This window comes from Octopus sinensis, linkage group LG9 (assembly GCF_006345805.1).
Source record: "Octopus sinensis linkage group LG9, ASM634580v1, whole genome shotgun sequence".
Taxonomy (NCBI): Eukaryota; Metazoa; Mollusca; class Cephalopoda; order Octopoda; family Octopodidae; genus Octopus; species Octopus sinensis.
Window position 1 is genome coordinate 94,537,531 of NC_043005.1, and position 15,446 is coordinate 94,552,976.

Sequence of the window (15,446 nt, forward strand, 5' to 3'; positions counted from 1 at the left end):
AAGACACCGAAGGCCCTGACCTGAATGCTTGCAAGGGAGTGAACTAACCCAAAGGCACCGTAGGTGCTTGGCGTTCATGTTAATCCAAACGATCTTTATACACACCCGCGCACCCAACACGCACATGCACACTCACATACTCTTGTGTAGATGTGTGTGTATGTATATATATATATATATATATATATATATATATATATATATGTGTGTGTATGTATATCTATCAATTTCGCTCTCTCTCTCTATTTCTCTCCCCCCTCTCTCTCTCTATATATATATATATACATACATATAGTTATGTAGCTAAGTATATGAAGAATGTAAATATGTTTACTGATCGCATGTGTTGCGTTTAATATTTCGAACATCTGTCGAAGCCAGGTCGTGCGGTGCGATTTGACCTCGCTGTGTCAAAAGGAAGTAAACTGATCACGTGCACCAACTTCATATTTCTAAAGACAGACTCAGCTGTGAATCTAGTTTTTTTTTGTTTTTTTAGTCAATGTTGTTATTCTTTCTTTCTCCCTTCTTTTTTATTGTTGTTCTTTAATCCCTGTTATCAGCCCACGAAATCTCCTTTGGGGACAGACATTAAAAATACGGCAAGATTATCTTGTTTGCTGTAAGTTTTAAGGAACAAACTGTTGCTTTGATAATTAAAGCTTTCTCAATGACCAGAATAACTTCCTCATCCAACCTTAAAATATAATATTACATTCTTAAGGTCAAATTTATCTTATTATTATCATAGTTTTTTAAAAATATTCTCTGTATATTTAGTGAATCTATCGTTTTCAGAGCAGTAGAGTTTGAGATAAAAAGCTTTGACGAACTGGAAGCACGTCAGAACGTCAGACAAAATATCTTGCTGCATTTATCCCAGATCTTTAAGCTCTGAGCTCAAATCCTTCCTAGGTTAACATTGCCTTTCATCCTTCTGGATCAATAAAATACAATACCAGTGAAGTTACGTTGTGGAGACAAATACATCGACTGACCAATTCCTCTAAAAATTGATGGCCTTGTACCAAAGTTAGAAGCAATCATTAGAGCACTGAAAAATGCCTTATTTGTTGCGACCATTTACATTCTAAGCTCAAAATCTGTCTAGTTCAACCTTGTGTTTCATCCTTTCGTTGTCAATCAAGACTAGGGTCGATATAATCTCATTTTCCTCTCTCATAAAATTACTGGCGTTGTGGCAAAAATTAAAAAAGAATTACTATCATCAGTATTATTGTTGTTGTTAAGGCAGCGAGCTGACAGAATCGTTAGTCCAAATGCTGCCAAGGTTGACTCAGCCTTTCATCCTTTCAGGGTTGATGTAAACTCAAAGTAATTATGGTTAGTTCATATTATGATAGGTAGAAAAAAAAGTTTGTAGATCGATTTACATTTGATCCAGTCCCGCTGCCGAGACAGACAGCCAGACAAACAGATAGACCAAATTACAGTATGAAATCATGATTCTGAAAGAGTAACTGACTCTTTTTACTATTTTGAAATGTATTCATAAAACTTCGATTTTTCGGTATATCAGCATAGGATAATGCAAGCGATTTCAAAGAACATAACTCAGTGGTGAATTCAGGCATCAGAACAATCACATAACATTTCCTTCAAAGAGTTTCTAATGCACAGGGACCAATTAAACCTTTTTTAATGCTTCTTAAAAATCTCAACTTAATGGAAGTCCGAAACAGGTTACTTCGAAGAAAAAGAGGTTAACATTGTCGAGATTAAGATCCGAATTCTCAAAAATGTTCCTTATTAAATTCTTCAAATTCACACGGAGAATATAAAACTAGAGAATGCGATATTATAGTTGTAAAAATATTATGACATGCTATTATTATTTACTCTCGGGTCAACCCTGATAGAACAGGTCTATGGCCAAAGGCTTTCCTGCCATAACTATTCCATGGTATTCTATATCAGAGGACTATATTGTCCAACAGATTAGGATTTACGGCCGATTTAGATGTTATTTCTAGCAAGATAAGTGACTACACACACGATTAGCTGGACAAATCTTTGCAGCCTTTGTTTGGGTCTTTAACGTTCTGAATCCAAATTCCGCTGGGGTCACCTTTGGCTTTCGTCCCTCCGGAGTCGATAAAATAAAAGTACTGATCAATTACTGGTGGTGATGATATCGACTAGTTCTTACCCTTCATCATTGCTGGCATTGTGCCAACATTAGAAACAACTGTGATTGATGTGAGTATTAATCACATACATCACGGAGTATGTTTCACTTTAAAAACACAGTCTATTAGTAAAATTAACCAGGGTTAATTTTATTGCAACTGTGTTAATAAATCTCTTATTATAAAAGGCAGATTTTATCTGCCTCCCTTTGGGAGTTATAGAAATCTACAATATAGGATTTCTTCAATTACAATTTACCTAGCATTTTAAAGAATAGAATGCATCGGGTCATGCCAGGTCCAGTTTTTAAAATTTAAACTCCAATTAAGCAAAATTTACAGAAAACTCACATTCTGGTGTGTATGTCAAATGCTTTTCTTAGTCTGGTTTACAGCACACGCAAACGCACACACACAGTGTGCAACGAATAAAGTGAAACTAGATGTAATATTTAAAAAGAAAGCAGCAAACAGAAACAAATAAATACATAATGATTTAATCCTCACACAATTTCTTCAATTAGACTTTACCTATGATTTTTCAAAGAACTTTCATTGGTTCATGCCATACAAAATTTCTTTCAATTTCACCCCCAATTAAGACAAAATTCGAGAAAACTCAATATTTTAACATTTCACTTTGAAGCCTTTACTCTGCCTATTACTCCAACTTCCTCTTTAGACACATAGACACGCTAATATATACGACAGTGTCAATTGTTGACAGACATTGTAAGCTAACGTGTGTGTGTGTCTGTGTGTGTGTGTGCGTGTGTCTGTGCGTGTGTGTCTCTCTGTGTGTGTGTGTGTGTGTGTGTGTGTGACAGGGGTGAGCCATTCAGACTGGTCATCCATTTTGGCGAGAAGATCCCTTATCGTCTTTTATGCTACACCACTGGTTTTCAGTTCAAGAAGGACTATTCATTATAATACATCAGTTCCACACATTTACCCTGGATTCCATTTCGGACAACTGCACAAACATTTGCCATTTCACACATGTATGTAAACAAATTCCTTTCTTTAAAAAATTTCAATTCATTTTCTTTTTTCAATTTAAGTTTCTATACACTTTACGCAAATATTTGATTAAACAACTAAAACACTTCACATTTCGAACATGTACGTAAACTACTTCCTTTATTGCAAATCTAACTTTCTTTTCTGGCTTTTAACTCAAATTTCTATACATTTTACACACTCTGTCGCTATACTTGCATAAAAAATTTCTTTCAGCTGCTAATATTTATTTCTTTTCCTTCCACGCTTTACATTTTTCCACATTTCATTCAAATTACAATTTCTATCTTTAAGTAACTTTCACCCTTTCTTTTTCACATAAAATGCCACCGAAAAAGAGAAGTCACATCGGCCGCCATACTGCAGCAGCAGCTGCGAAAAAGGCGAAGCGCAGCGCCATAAACGCTTCTGCTGTTGCTGCACAAAGGGCTTCAGAGGACCCACAACAAAGGGCCACTCGACTGGCTACAAACGCTGCGGTTGCTTCATACGATGCTGCTTCCACGGCTTCAGACGGTCCGGAAACAAGGTCGAAGCGCAGCGCCATAAAGGCTTCTGCTGTTGCTGCACAAAGGGCTTCAGAGGACCCACAACAAAGGGCCACTCGACTGGCTACAAACGCTGCGGTTGCTTCATACGATGCTGCTTCCACGGCTTCAGACGGTCCGGAAACAAGGTCGAAGCGCAACGCCATAAACGCTTCTGCTGTTGCTGCACAAAGGGCTTCAGGGGACCCACAACAAAGGGCCACTCGACTGGCTACAAACGCTGCGGTTGCTTCATACGATGCTGCTTCCACGGCTTCAGACGGTCCGGAAACAAGGTCGAAGCGCAGCGCCATAAAGGCTTCTGCTGTTGCTGCACAAAGGGCTTCAGAGGACCCACAACAAAGGGCCACTCGACTGGCTACAAACGCTGCGGCTACTGCTGCTTCAACATTTTCGACACATTCCCACGACTCAGACCAGCAACGTTCTACATTCCAGCGGAACAGTCGACGCCGCGGTCTGACGAGTCCAAACAGACCTTACTGGCATCTACGTGCTTTCAAGTATGAGCCCAACTTCAATTACTCGATGCACGCTGACATAAATATTGGGGAAATGTTCTTCAATTGACAATTCTGCAATGCTAAAAAGTGGGCTGGGGAACCACCTGCGATGTGCTGCTTAAACGGTAAGGTCAGATTGCCCCCTCTTCGGGAGCTGCCAGACCCTTTGAAGGAATTACTTACTGGTTCCACCTCAAGATCATCAAAATTCCTTCAACTCATCAGGAAATACAATTGTGCATTTCATTTCTTTCGGAGCTAACGTTGTCAGAGAAACTGATTGGATGCCTACTTTCAAGGTCCAGGGCCAGGTGTACCACCTTATTGGGTCACTTCAGCCACTACAACATTGTAAACCTTCGTTCCTTCAAATTTATTTTATTACAAATTATAATAGGCAACTTGATTTGCGTTTCGACGTAATTCCACAACATGCAAACACTAACGCTGACAATTTCGACAGGGACGTGCTGCTCACTCTGCAAAACATGCTTCATGACCACAACAGCTATATTCGCAGTTTCAAATACGCCTTGGAAACAGCCCCTTCACCAACATTCACCATTGTCATCGATGCTGACAAAAGGCCTTCTGGGGAGCACGCGCGGCGATATAACGCTCCTTCGTGCAATGAAGTGGCCATAGTTCTCCATGGTGAACAGCACAAGCAGCGGGACATAGTTCTTCAAAGCCGCGACAGTGGTCTTCAGCGTATTAATGAGTCGCATCGGTCATATGACGCCCTGCAGTATCCCCTTCTTTTTCCGTATGGAGAAGACGGGTACCATTTCGGCATTCCTCACCACAAACCAAACGAGCCCTCGGCTGCGACATCTAAAACTGTTTCATGTATGGCTTTTTACTCATACCGCTTCATGACAAGGCATAATGATTTCAACCCCCTGCACAGATCACGGCAACTGTTTCACCAGTTTGCAGTTGAGATGGCTGCAAAGATGGAGTCCGAGAGACTGGGCTTCATCAAATTGAATCAGAAGCAGCTGCGCTCAGACTCCTACATCCATTTGCGTGATGGCATCAGGAATGACACTGACGCCCGCAATATCGGCAAAATGTGCATTCTCCCCTCAACCTATACAGGGGGCCCACGGTACATGCACGAGCGAACACAAGACGCTATGACTTACGTTCGGCATTATGGGCGACCCGATTTATTCATTACCTTTACATGTAACCCAAAGTGGGTTGAGGTAACGCGAGAACTTCTCCCAGGGCAGCAGTACTGTCATTGCCATGATATTATTGCAAGGGTTTTCAGGCAGAAACTGGCTAAGCTCATTCTTTTAATAAAAAAAGGCCAGGTTTTTGGGCCTGTTAACTGCCACATGTATACTGTTGAGTGGCAGAAAAGAGGGTTGCCACATGCGCACATTTTGCTTTGGTTGGTCAACAAAATAGACCCAACAGTTCTTGATGATCTCATTGCAGCAGAAATTCCGGACCCAACTGTTGACCGGCACCTGTACGACATTGTGAAGGCACACATGGTACACGGTCCGTGCGGTCCTGGTTTTCAAAAGTTCTCCTCATGCCACAAAGACCACGTGTGCACTAAACGGTACCCAAAGAGGTTCGTGGACGAGACCCAGACCGGCCGCGACGGATACCCACTGTACAGAAGAAGGCACCCTGACAATGGTGGATTCACTATAATGTTACGGGGTCATCAAGTGGATAATAGGTGGGTACTGTCCATTTCTGATGAAAACTTTTAACGCTCACATAAATGTGGAGTTATGTCATTCAGTCAAGTCTATAAAGTATATATGCAAATATGTTAACAAGGGTTCTGACGCTGCCATGTTTGGCCTTCAAAAGGACAATAGCATGGACGAGGTGTCACAGTACATGGCAGGTCGGTACATAAGCAGTGGTGAAGCTTTTTGGCGGATATTCGGGTTTCCACTTCACCAAAGGCACCCCGCCATCATACAACTAGCGGTTCATTTGGAAAATGGCCAACGAATTTACTTTACTGAACAGACTGCAGCTGATTTGGCGGCAAATCCAAAACAAACAACTTTGACCGGTTTCTTTAGGCTTTGCCAACATGACACATTTGCTAAAACACTTTTATACCCTCAGGTCCCGTCCTACTACGTGTGGTCAAACAACAATTGGGTGCGTAGGAAGTCGGGTCAGGATGTTGAAGGACATCCTGGTGTCAAGTTTAACAGTTGTCTAGGAAGAGTCTACACTGTACCTCCAAACCAACATGACTGTTTTCACCTGCGCCTTCTCCTCCATGAGGTTTTAGGCCTACAAAGTTTTCAAGACATCAGAACTGTTGATGGTGTATTATGTGATACTTTCCGTGAAGCCTGTTTTCGGCGTCGACTTTTGGAGGATGATTCACAATGGGGCGCCACTATGGCAGAAGGTGTTTCATTAAAATCTCCTAAAAAAATCAGATCGCTTTTCGCTATTCTATTACTATGGTGTGACTTGGCTAATCCCGCCTCTTTATGGCTTACCTACAAAGATGATATGTCTGAAGATTTCCTGCATCACGCTCAATCGCTACATCCATCAATGGAGGTCGGGTACACTGACCTCATTTACAACAGGGCGCTGCTTGAAATCGAAGATACTGTACTCGATATGGGCGGTAGTGCCTTGCCGGTCTATGGCCTACCTTCAACAAACCGGGAAGGCACAAACACTCTGTCTTCACATTTGCTGCGTGAGACATGTTTTAATGTTGACGAGCTTGCCGAGTACATAGCCGACAATGAGCCAAAGCTCATTCCAGAACAGAAGTTCGCTTACAACTCCGTTGTTAATTCAGTCCGGGCCAAAGCTGGGGACATTTTTTCCTGGACGCTCCTGGGGGCACTGGGAAAACTTTTGTCAACAAATTAATATTGGCTGAGATAAGGCGAACACAAGGCATTGCCCTAGCTGTGGCATCATCTGGAATTGCGGCTACTTTGTTGCCAGGCGGCAGGACAGCTCACTCTACTTTCAAACTCCCACTTGACTTAGCGAAGACTGAGACACCAACTTGCAACATCAGTAACAGCTCCGATCAGGCAGAAGTCTTCAGACGATGCAAGCTTATCGTTTGGGATGAATGCACGATGGCCCACAGAGGTGCTCTTGAGGCACTAGATAGATCTCTCAGAGACATCAAACACTCTTCAGCTCCCATGGGAGGCATAACACTTCTTCTTTCAGGGGACTTCCGACAAACACTTCCCGTTATTCCCAAAGGGACTAGAGCTGATGCTGTAAGTGCGTGTCTTAAGTCATCCACATTGTGGCCACTGGTGAAGACTCTCAAACTTCACACCAATATGCGTGCTCATATGCGACGTGATATCACATCAGCAGCATTTTCTCACACCCTCCTTGCACTTGGCGAAGGCAAAATACCAGGGGATGAAAATGGTAATATTGCCATCGATTCCATTTGTACCATTGTTAACACGCCTTCTGATCTCAGAGATGCAGTCTTCCCAGATCTACAAGCTAATTATCAGAATATGGATTGGATTGGCCAAAGGGCTATTCTGGCCCCGAGGAATAAAACTGTTCACCATATTAATGATGAAATGCTAAAACTCATTCCTGGGGATGTCTATGTATATAAGTCTATTGATACAACTCCTGACCCAGACGACGTCATCAATTATCCAATAGAGGTACTCAATTCCTTTGAGCCCCCCGGACTACCACCACACATTCTCAAACTTAAAGTTGGTGCCCCTATAATGCTCATTAGAAATTTGGTTCCCCCAAAACAATGTAATGGCACACGTTTGATCGTTAAGTCCTTATCTCCCAATCTGATTGAGGCCACCATTATCACAGGGTGCGGTCGAGGCAACGTTGTGCTCATACCTAGGATGCATCTTTTCCCATCAGGAGCAGACCTACCTTTCATATTTCGGAGGTCCCAGTTCCCAGTAAGGCCATGTTTCGCAATGTCAATTAACAAAGCGCAGGGTCAAACACTGTCTGTGGCAGGAATACATTTGGGAGAGCCATGTTTCTCTCATGGTCAGCTTTATGTTGGCTGCTCACGTGTCGGCAGCAACAGTGATGCTTTCGCATTCCTTCCACAACGAAAAACAAAAAACATTGTGTACAAGGAGGTTTTATAGGATTACTACGTTTCATCATTTTCAAACACGTTAGTATTTCACTTACATACGACTCTCTTTTATGACGGCATTTACATTTCTAGGCGTTTCATTACATTAATTCACACTTAACCAACACCTGTCCTTCGCTCAACTCTATTTCTATCCATTCATCATCAATCCACCAGCCTCATCTTCTATATCCAACGTACATGACACATCTACCCCCTACATCTACACTCTCATTGTTAAAGTTTACATGAGCGACAACACGATCGCAACATACACTTTCGAAACTAATCAACAGATCATTTTATACAACAAAAAATTTAATCAAAACGCCCATCAATGAAAACATCTCCACCACTGTATTGTGATTCACCTAATCAGCACCACTACAGTCTTGCCGGTCTGACATATGGTGAGTAGATGCTATTGTTCTATATTTTATAAATTACACATATTTACTTACCCATGCTTCATTCCTCTCTTGCCTACATATGAAATCCACTCTCTTTTAACACAGCATCAAGTTTTGGAACAGCACATCCGCTGCCGTTCGTGCAAAACGAAGAGACCCTATTCACCTGCGAACGTTTTACATCGCCTTCCACGACTATCAAATTCTTACAATTATGAGAACAATAACATGGCTCATTTCAAGGCAACCTCACATTCAATTCTTACACCATTCTACGAGGGGGTAGGAACACCTTTACATGGCTTTCTATACACTTACAAATACATTCATTCGCCGTGAACTTATATCAATATTTGCCTGAATAATCATCATAATTCAGTGCAATCATTAACAGTACTTTCAAGCAATTCAGCACCGAGCAACGCCGGGCAATTCTGCTAGTATATAATACTTTCTAATAAATAATGAAACATTTTCTTCCTCTTTTTCTCTTTTTGGTTATTGTATTTGTTTAATAGTCTCGCCATTTCTTCCAAACATTGAAATATATCCTGTTAATATAATTTGTTTCTATTAGTATTATAGCTATTTTATAGTCACACCCTTTACCAACACAGAAATATATCATGTTAATCATGTGTACAAAAGATCATTGAATCAATACTGTAAAGAGCGAATTTACAAAGTTTACAGACTGTTATGGTGTAATTTTCTGGACCTTGCCTATAACCACTCTCACTGGTAATTTCCCGATGTAATAGCAGCAGGAATCATTATTTATCGTTCAGATGTTACAATTACAAATGAAACAATGCCTAAACTGACAAAATTCTTAGCTTCTTTGACTGTTTTTGAATGCAACAATAGTCTTGTCATTGTTTGCGACTATCTCAATTTATTATGACACCAGGTTATTACCGAATTCTCTTTTGTTTGGCTAGCAAAACTGCTTTGGGCAGTGTGTGTGTGTGTGTGTGTGTGTGGTGTGTGTGTGAGAGAGAGAGAGAGAGAGAGCGGGTGAGAGAAAGAGATGGATGTAGGGAGCTGAGAAGGGTAGGAGGTGGTATATTCGGTCGAGCAACCGAATACCCTGCGGTGTTTAACTACATTCTATATGTTGTGAGTTCAAATATTATCCAGGGTTATTTTTATTTTATCTATCTACGGCCTATGGTAGGGGTAACACTGAAGTACTGAAGAAAGAGAGGGAGAGAGAGAGAGAGAGAGAGAAAGAGAGATAGACAGACAGAGAGATTAATGGATTGATAGGAGCAGTTCAGTGACAGACAAAAAGCGCCGAGGTATTTATTTTATAAAATTATTTCCCTTATATTTTGAGATGAAATTCAGCACGGGCCGACTATGCCTGTCATCATTTCCAGTATCGCTTCCTTTTTTTTTGTTGACCTGTAAGTCAACTGTAATTTATTAAATCTATGACTAAAGATAGTCTTGTCGTGGCCATCTCGTCTTTTTATCTATGTGTCATTTTCATATTTAAGACAATAAGCAGTGATTTGAGAGAGACTAAGCTGCTATTTCTAGTCGGCTGATCGAACGAATCGTGTACTGGTTATGGCTCCTCTTTTGAAATGTCTCGTCATGCTTCAACATGTTGGAAGGGTTTGGGGTGGAGTGCGGTGTGGAAGTTTCAGATACAGAGTATTCACTACCTTTCATGTTGCAAATTATCTACTGTAAACTTAACATTATATTGAGTTCAAGTATGAGGAGACATTTCAAAAAGAGAAGCAATACTTTATGGTATCGACCTTGGAAATTTTTAATTGATTTTAAATTGATATTAATCAAATTAATATTCAATTTTTCACCCTTAATATTTTTAATTTATACATAATACATACATACATACATACATACATACATACATACATACATACATACATACATACATACATACATACATGCATACATACATATATATATATGATAGAAATATCATTATTTCTAATTCTCTCTAAAGGTGACTACGGCAGCGGTAATGGATATTAATAGTTATTGCCAAGCTAACATGGCGGTCCAGAAAAATATGACGAACGCTGCCGCTAATTATCTCCAAGAGGCGATGGCCTCTTGGAATAATCAACGGCAGTATTCATCCTATTTCTCTGGACTGCCATGTTAGCTTGACGATAACTATTAATATATATATATATATATATATATATATATATATAATATATATATATATATATATATATATATATATATATATATATATATATATATTTAATGTAGGATAAAACTTTTTCGAAAAAAAATTTTTTTTTCTCAATGGCCAGCATATTAAAAAATACTTTTAAAGGTTAAATTTATAAACAACTTATAAATAAAGGCAAACGAAAACATTTCTAATGCCAAATATGCCGAAATTAGACACATTGTCCATAACCATTATAAATTTTTCACAATACGCACGCTACTCAAAAAACGTCGACAGAAATTTCTAAAAAATTCCATTATTACCATATCGGACCGATTTCAGGGTTAGTTCGTAAGAACCCTCCCTTCGTCAGTGATAAATGTGGCAAAGAAATAAATGAGATACTTACTCATGCCCATGGAAGAAGCAAACACCAAGTCATGAGCACAATTAAGTACCCCAAATACATCCAAAATAGAAATTCTCTAGCCCATTTGAGACACGTGCGATTTGAACTGAGGCTCTCACAGAGTGAGAGAGTACGGAAGTGAAATTTATATTTAATGTAGGATAAAAATTTTTCAAAAAAAAAAAAAAAATTCGCCATATTTGGCATTAGAAATTTTTTCGTTTGCCCTTATTTATAAATTGTTTATAAATTTAACCTTTAAATGTATCTTTTAATATGCTGGCCATTGATAAAATTTCTTCTTTTTTTTTCCAGAAAATTTTATCCTACATTAAATATAAATTTAACAGTGTTCACTTCCGGACTCTCTCACTCTGTGAGTGCCTCAGTTCAAATCGCACGTGTCTCAAATGGGCTAGAGAATTTCTATTTTGGATGTATTTGGGGTACTTAATTGTGCTCATGACTTAATGTTTGCTTCTTCCATGGGCATGAGTAAGTATCTCATTTATTTCTTTGCCACATTTATCACTGACAAAGGGAGGGTTCTTACGAACTAACCCTGAAATCGGTCCGATATGGTAATAGTGGAATTTTTTAGAAATTTCTGTCGACGTTTTTTGAGTAGCGTGCGTATTGTGAAAAAATTATAATGGTTATGGACAATGTATCTAATTTCGGCATATTTGGCATTAGAAATGTTTTCGTTTGCCCTTATTTATAAGTTGTTTATATATATATATATATATATAATATATATATATATATATAGAGAGAGAGAGAGAGAGAGAGAGAGAGACGTGTGAACAAGGAAGATTGGCTTGAGCAAGGCCGCTTTATTACATAATACAACATTTATTTCAACTCCCTTTACCAGTAGCATGTATATATTTACATATTTTTGCTTGTATGTTCGTGCGTTTGTGCATGAATGTTGACAGTTCAGTTTTTAAGTAGTTATTATTTAGGCCCCCCAAGTTAGCCATGATTAAGCAGGCCTATGACGAAAGCTAAAACAATCCTTTGTTTTTGTATATCGACCACTACACTCTTCTATGAATTCTTTATTCTAGAGAGTAGGATGTGATTTTAAAAGGAATTTGACTGCCATTTCCATATGATGCTACCTTGATATTTAACACAATTGTGATGTCTACTATACTGTACTTCACATTGGCTCTTAACTTATGATGAGGTCTTAGAGGAGCTGTCATGACAAAGTGCGTGTCTTAGACATTTGGAGACCAGGTGTAGCCCTTATCTCTACAGATTTTACTACAGTCAATTATTTTCAGAAAGGAAGTGACAAACAAACGCCTGATCTCGGCTTGATTTGAACTCATAATGTAAAGAGCCATAAACAAATACCACAAGGCATTTATTTTTGCCCAACGTCCTAAACGATTCTCCCGGGAGCAACAAAGTATAAATTGGGAGTCAGCTGCTAGGTCTATTATGAAGTGTATTGAGATATTTTAAGAAGTAGAAAAAAGGCTTCGTAAGAAGGATTCGATGCGCGGTGTCTCATAACAATAGCATCTATATTACCGATAACATACAGATCTCTATTGTACACATTATCACACTCCTAGTTATTGGAAAGTGTATTAATATAGACATTCAGATTTGCCATTCACTTCGTAAGGTTTCTAAATATTCTGAAATATATAATACCAGATCGCTAATGACAAAAGTCGTTTCTTTCACTGGTTATACCAGAGAGTCTTTCCTTGCAACAATGCAATAATTACGTGTACTTGTATGTAGCCACACCTGCGCCTATCTGCTTTTCTCTGGAGAAGAACACTACATGAAATGTTGGATCTTCCATGCCTCCCTGCAAGTTTACTGCACCTTGTTTATCCATGTGGGCGTGCGTGTACGTTTGTATGCATACCTGCGTATATTGCATGAATAATGCATATAATATGCATACACATATGTGCATATATATGTAAGTGCACAAACACACATGCGCGCGCACACTCACGCGCACACGTGTGTGTGTGTATGTTTGTGTAGGGACGTGGTCTAGTGTTTAGGGTGCTTCGATCACGATTGTAAGATAGTGATTTCGACTCACGGAGCGGGCGGTGCGTTGTGTTCTTAAGCAAAACACATTTCACATTGCTTTGCGATCACTTCTACCCATGACCTGTGGCAAAGTTTGCACCTGTAATAGCAATGTCGACTAGCAGTATAACCCGGCTTTGCTCGGGATTAAGTTAGGATTATTATCAAACCAAACTAAGTAACATCGACGTCAAATTTGGGCGAAATCCGTTGAAATTGGTTCACACACACACACACACACACACACACACACACACATATATATATACTAATATAGGATGAAAATTTTTTCAGGAAAAAATTTCATCAAAAGTGGCAGCATATCAAAATACTTTTAAAGGTTAAAATTATAAACAACTTATAAACAAGGGCAAAAAAAAAAATTTATTTCCATGCCAATATGCCGATAACCGACTTTAAATCGTCAATTTCCACATTTCTCTTTTGCCCTTGCTTATAAGTTATATATATATATATATATATATATATATATATATATATAATATATATATATATATATATATATATATATATATATATATATATGGGCAACACACACACATACGCACACTTACGTACCTAAACCTATTGCATACATGTTTTTTGTACGCATACATGTTCGTGTGTGTGCGTGTTGCCCGTATATCAACAAAACACTTTTTTCCTCGATGGAAAAAAAACAACAACACAAGTCTTAACAAAAACTCATTCGTCCCTAGAAGGGGACTTAACTCCTGTTCGTAAACAATGGTGATTTCTCCGACTTGAAAATTGTTAATAGTTTTGGTAGAAAATTTATTTTTACTGCTAATCACTGGTGCCTCTGGAAAAAATAAGTTGACGAAAATACAACTAGGTCATAACGAACGTCGTCCGAAAATTGGAGTGACATGCGTGCTAATTTGTGGGTGTGCATAAATTACATTCAAGAACACACACACACACACACACACACACACACATCCTGCCTTTTATATATACAGATTTGATGGAAGGAGTCAGCTAATGCACAGCACACACTTTTTGATCTCTGTAAACAAATCATGTGCACAAGTTTTTTGCAAGAAGTCGCAGAGACCTCATGTGTCGTTTACGACCGGAGAGATCATCATACACGAGCACACACAAACACATTTGTCTCCATGTAAATGGTTGTCGATTGGCAATATGTGATAGAGCGACACATAGCCTGTTTTACGATGCTTGTACGTCGCTCTCTGAACTCTGTGTTCCCTTTCGAGATCGAAAAATGAAGGACAAGTCTAGTGCTGAGCAGCCCTCTCCTCTCTCAGCTGTTAACATTCAGGATGTTCTGGTGGGTCAAGGATGGTATGGAGAAGAGGGAATCAACGGCGTGGGAATCGAAAACTGTGATATATCCAATTAAGTCATCTTGGATTGTGAACAATACCATGATTATATATGCGTGTGTGCGTGTGTGTGTGTGTGTGTGTGTGTGTGTGTGTGTGTGTGTGTATGTGTGTGTGTGTGTGTGTGTGTTTGTTTGTGTGTGTGTGTGTGTGTGTGTGTGTGTATGTACGCGCGTATCTTTTTGTCTTTGACTGTCTGCCACTACCGCTTGACAACCTGTGTTGGTGTGTCTCGTAAACTAGCAGTTCGGCGAAAGAGTCCGAGAAAATAAGTACGAGACTTCAAAAAAAAAAAAAAGTCAGATCGACTGGGGTCGATCTGTTCGACTAAAAAACCTCTTCTAAAAGCGGTGCCCCAATATGGCTGCAGTCCAATGACTGAAACAAGTAAAAAAAAAACCTGAGACATAACATTATCTTGGGCGGAAGGTCAATGCCTTTCAAGCTTACAGGCTCTCCCAAACTCCCAAGATTAACGCTGTTGATTCTCATTCCGATTATAGAGATTTCTTTATTGTTTTTCTTCTTTGTATATGGGATTGTGGAAGTCTATTTAATGTCTGCGTTTAACTTAATAAAATGGCCAATTTCAATTTAAAATCTTGCTGCAAGAATGATATCTTCGTGTTGTAATGGTGATTATATTCTGGATAGTTTCAAAGTTTTATTGGATTTTTCCTTA

General features: G+C 39.2%; 2 protein-coding genes across 2 annotated transcripts; both read left to right on the forward strand.

The window, feature by feature from the left end:
- Positions 1-3,493: 3,493 nt before the first annotated feature.
- On the forward strand, positions 3,494-4,288 carry LOC115215483. The gene has a single exon (XM_029784646.1). It carries the CDS (start codon positions 3,494-3,496, stop codon positions 4,286-4,288), a length of 795 nt encoding a protein of 264 aa, XP_029640506.1.
- Positions 4,289-4,505: 217 nt separating this feature from the next.
- On the forward strand, positions 4,506-5,957 carry LOC115215485. Its single transcript, XM_029784647.1, has one exon. It carries the CDS (start codon positions 4,506-4,508, stop codon positions 5,955-5,957), a length of 1,452 nt encoding a protein of 483 aa, XP_029640507.1.
- Positions 5,958-15,446: the final 9,489 nt, after the last annotated feature.

Excerpts from the sequence above, each read along its gene's own strand:
- LOC115215483 (XM_029784646.1), top strand. The coding sequence starts at position 3,494 with ATGCCACCGAAAAAGAGAAGTCACATCGGCCGCCATACTGCAGCAGCA.
- LOC115215485 (XM_029784647.1), top strand. The coding sequence starts at position 4,506 with ATGCCTACTTTCAAGGTCCAGGGCCAGGTGTACCACCTTATTGGGTCA.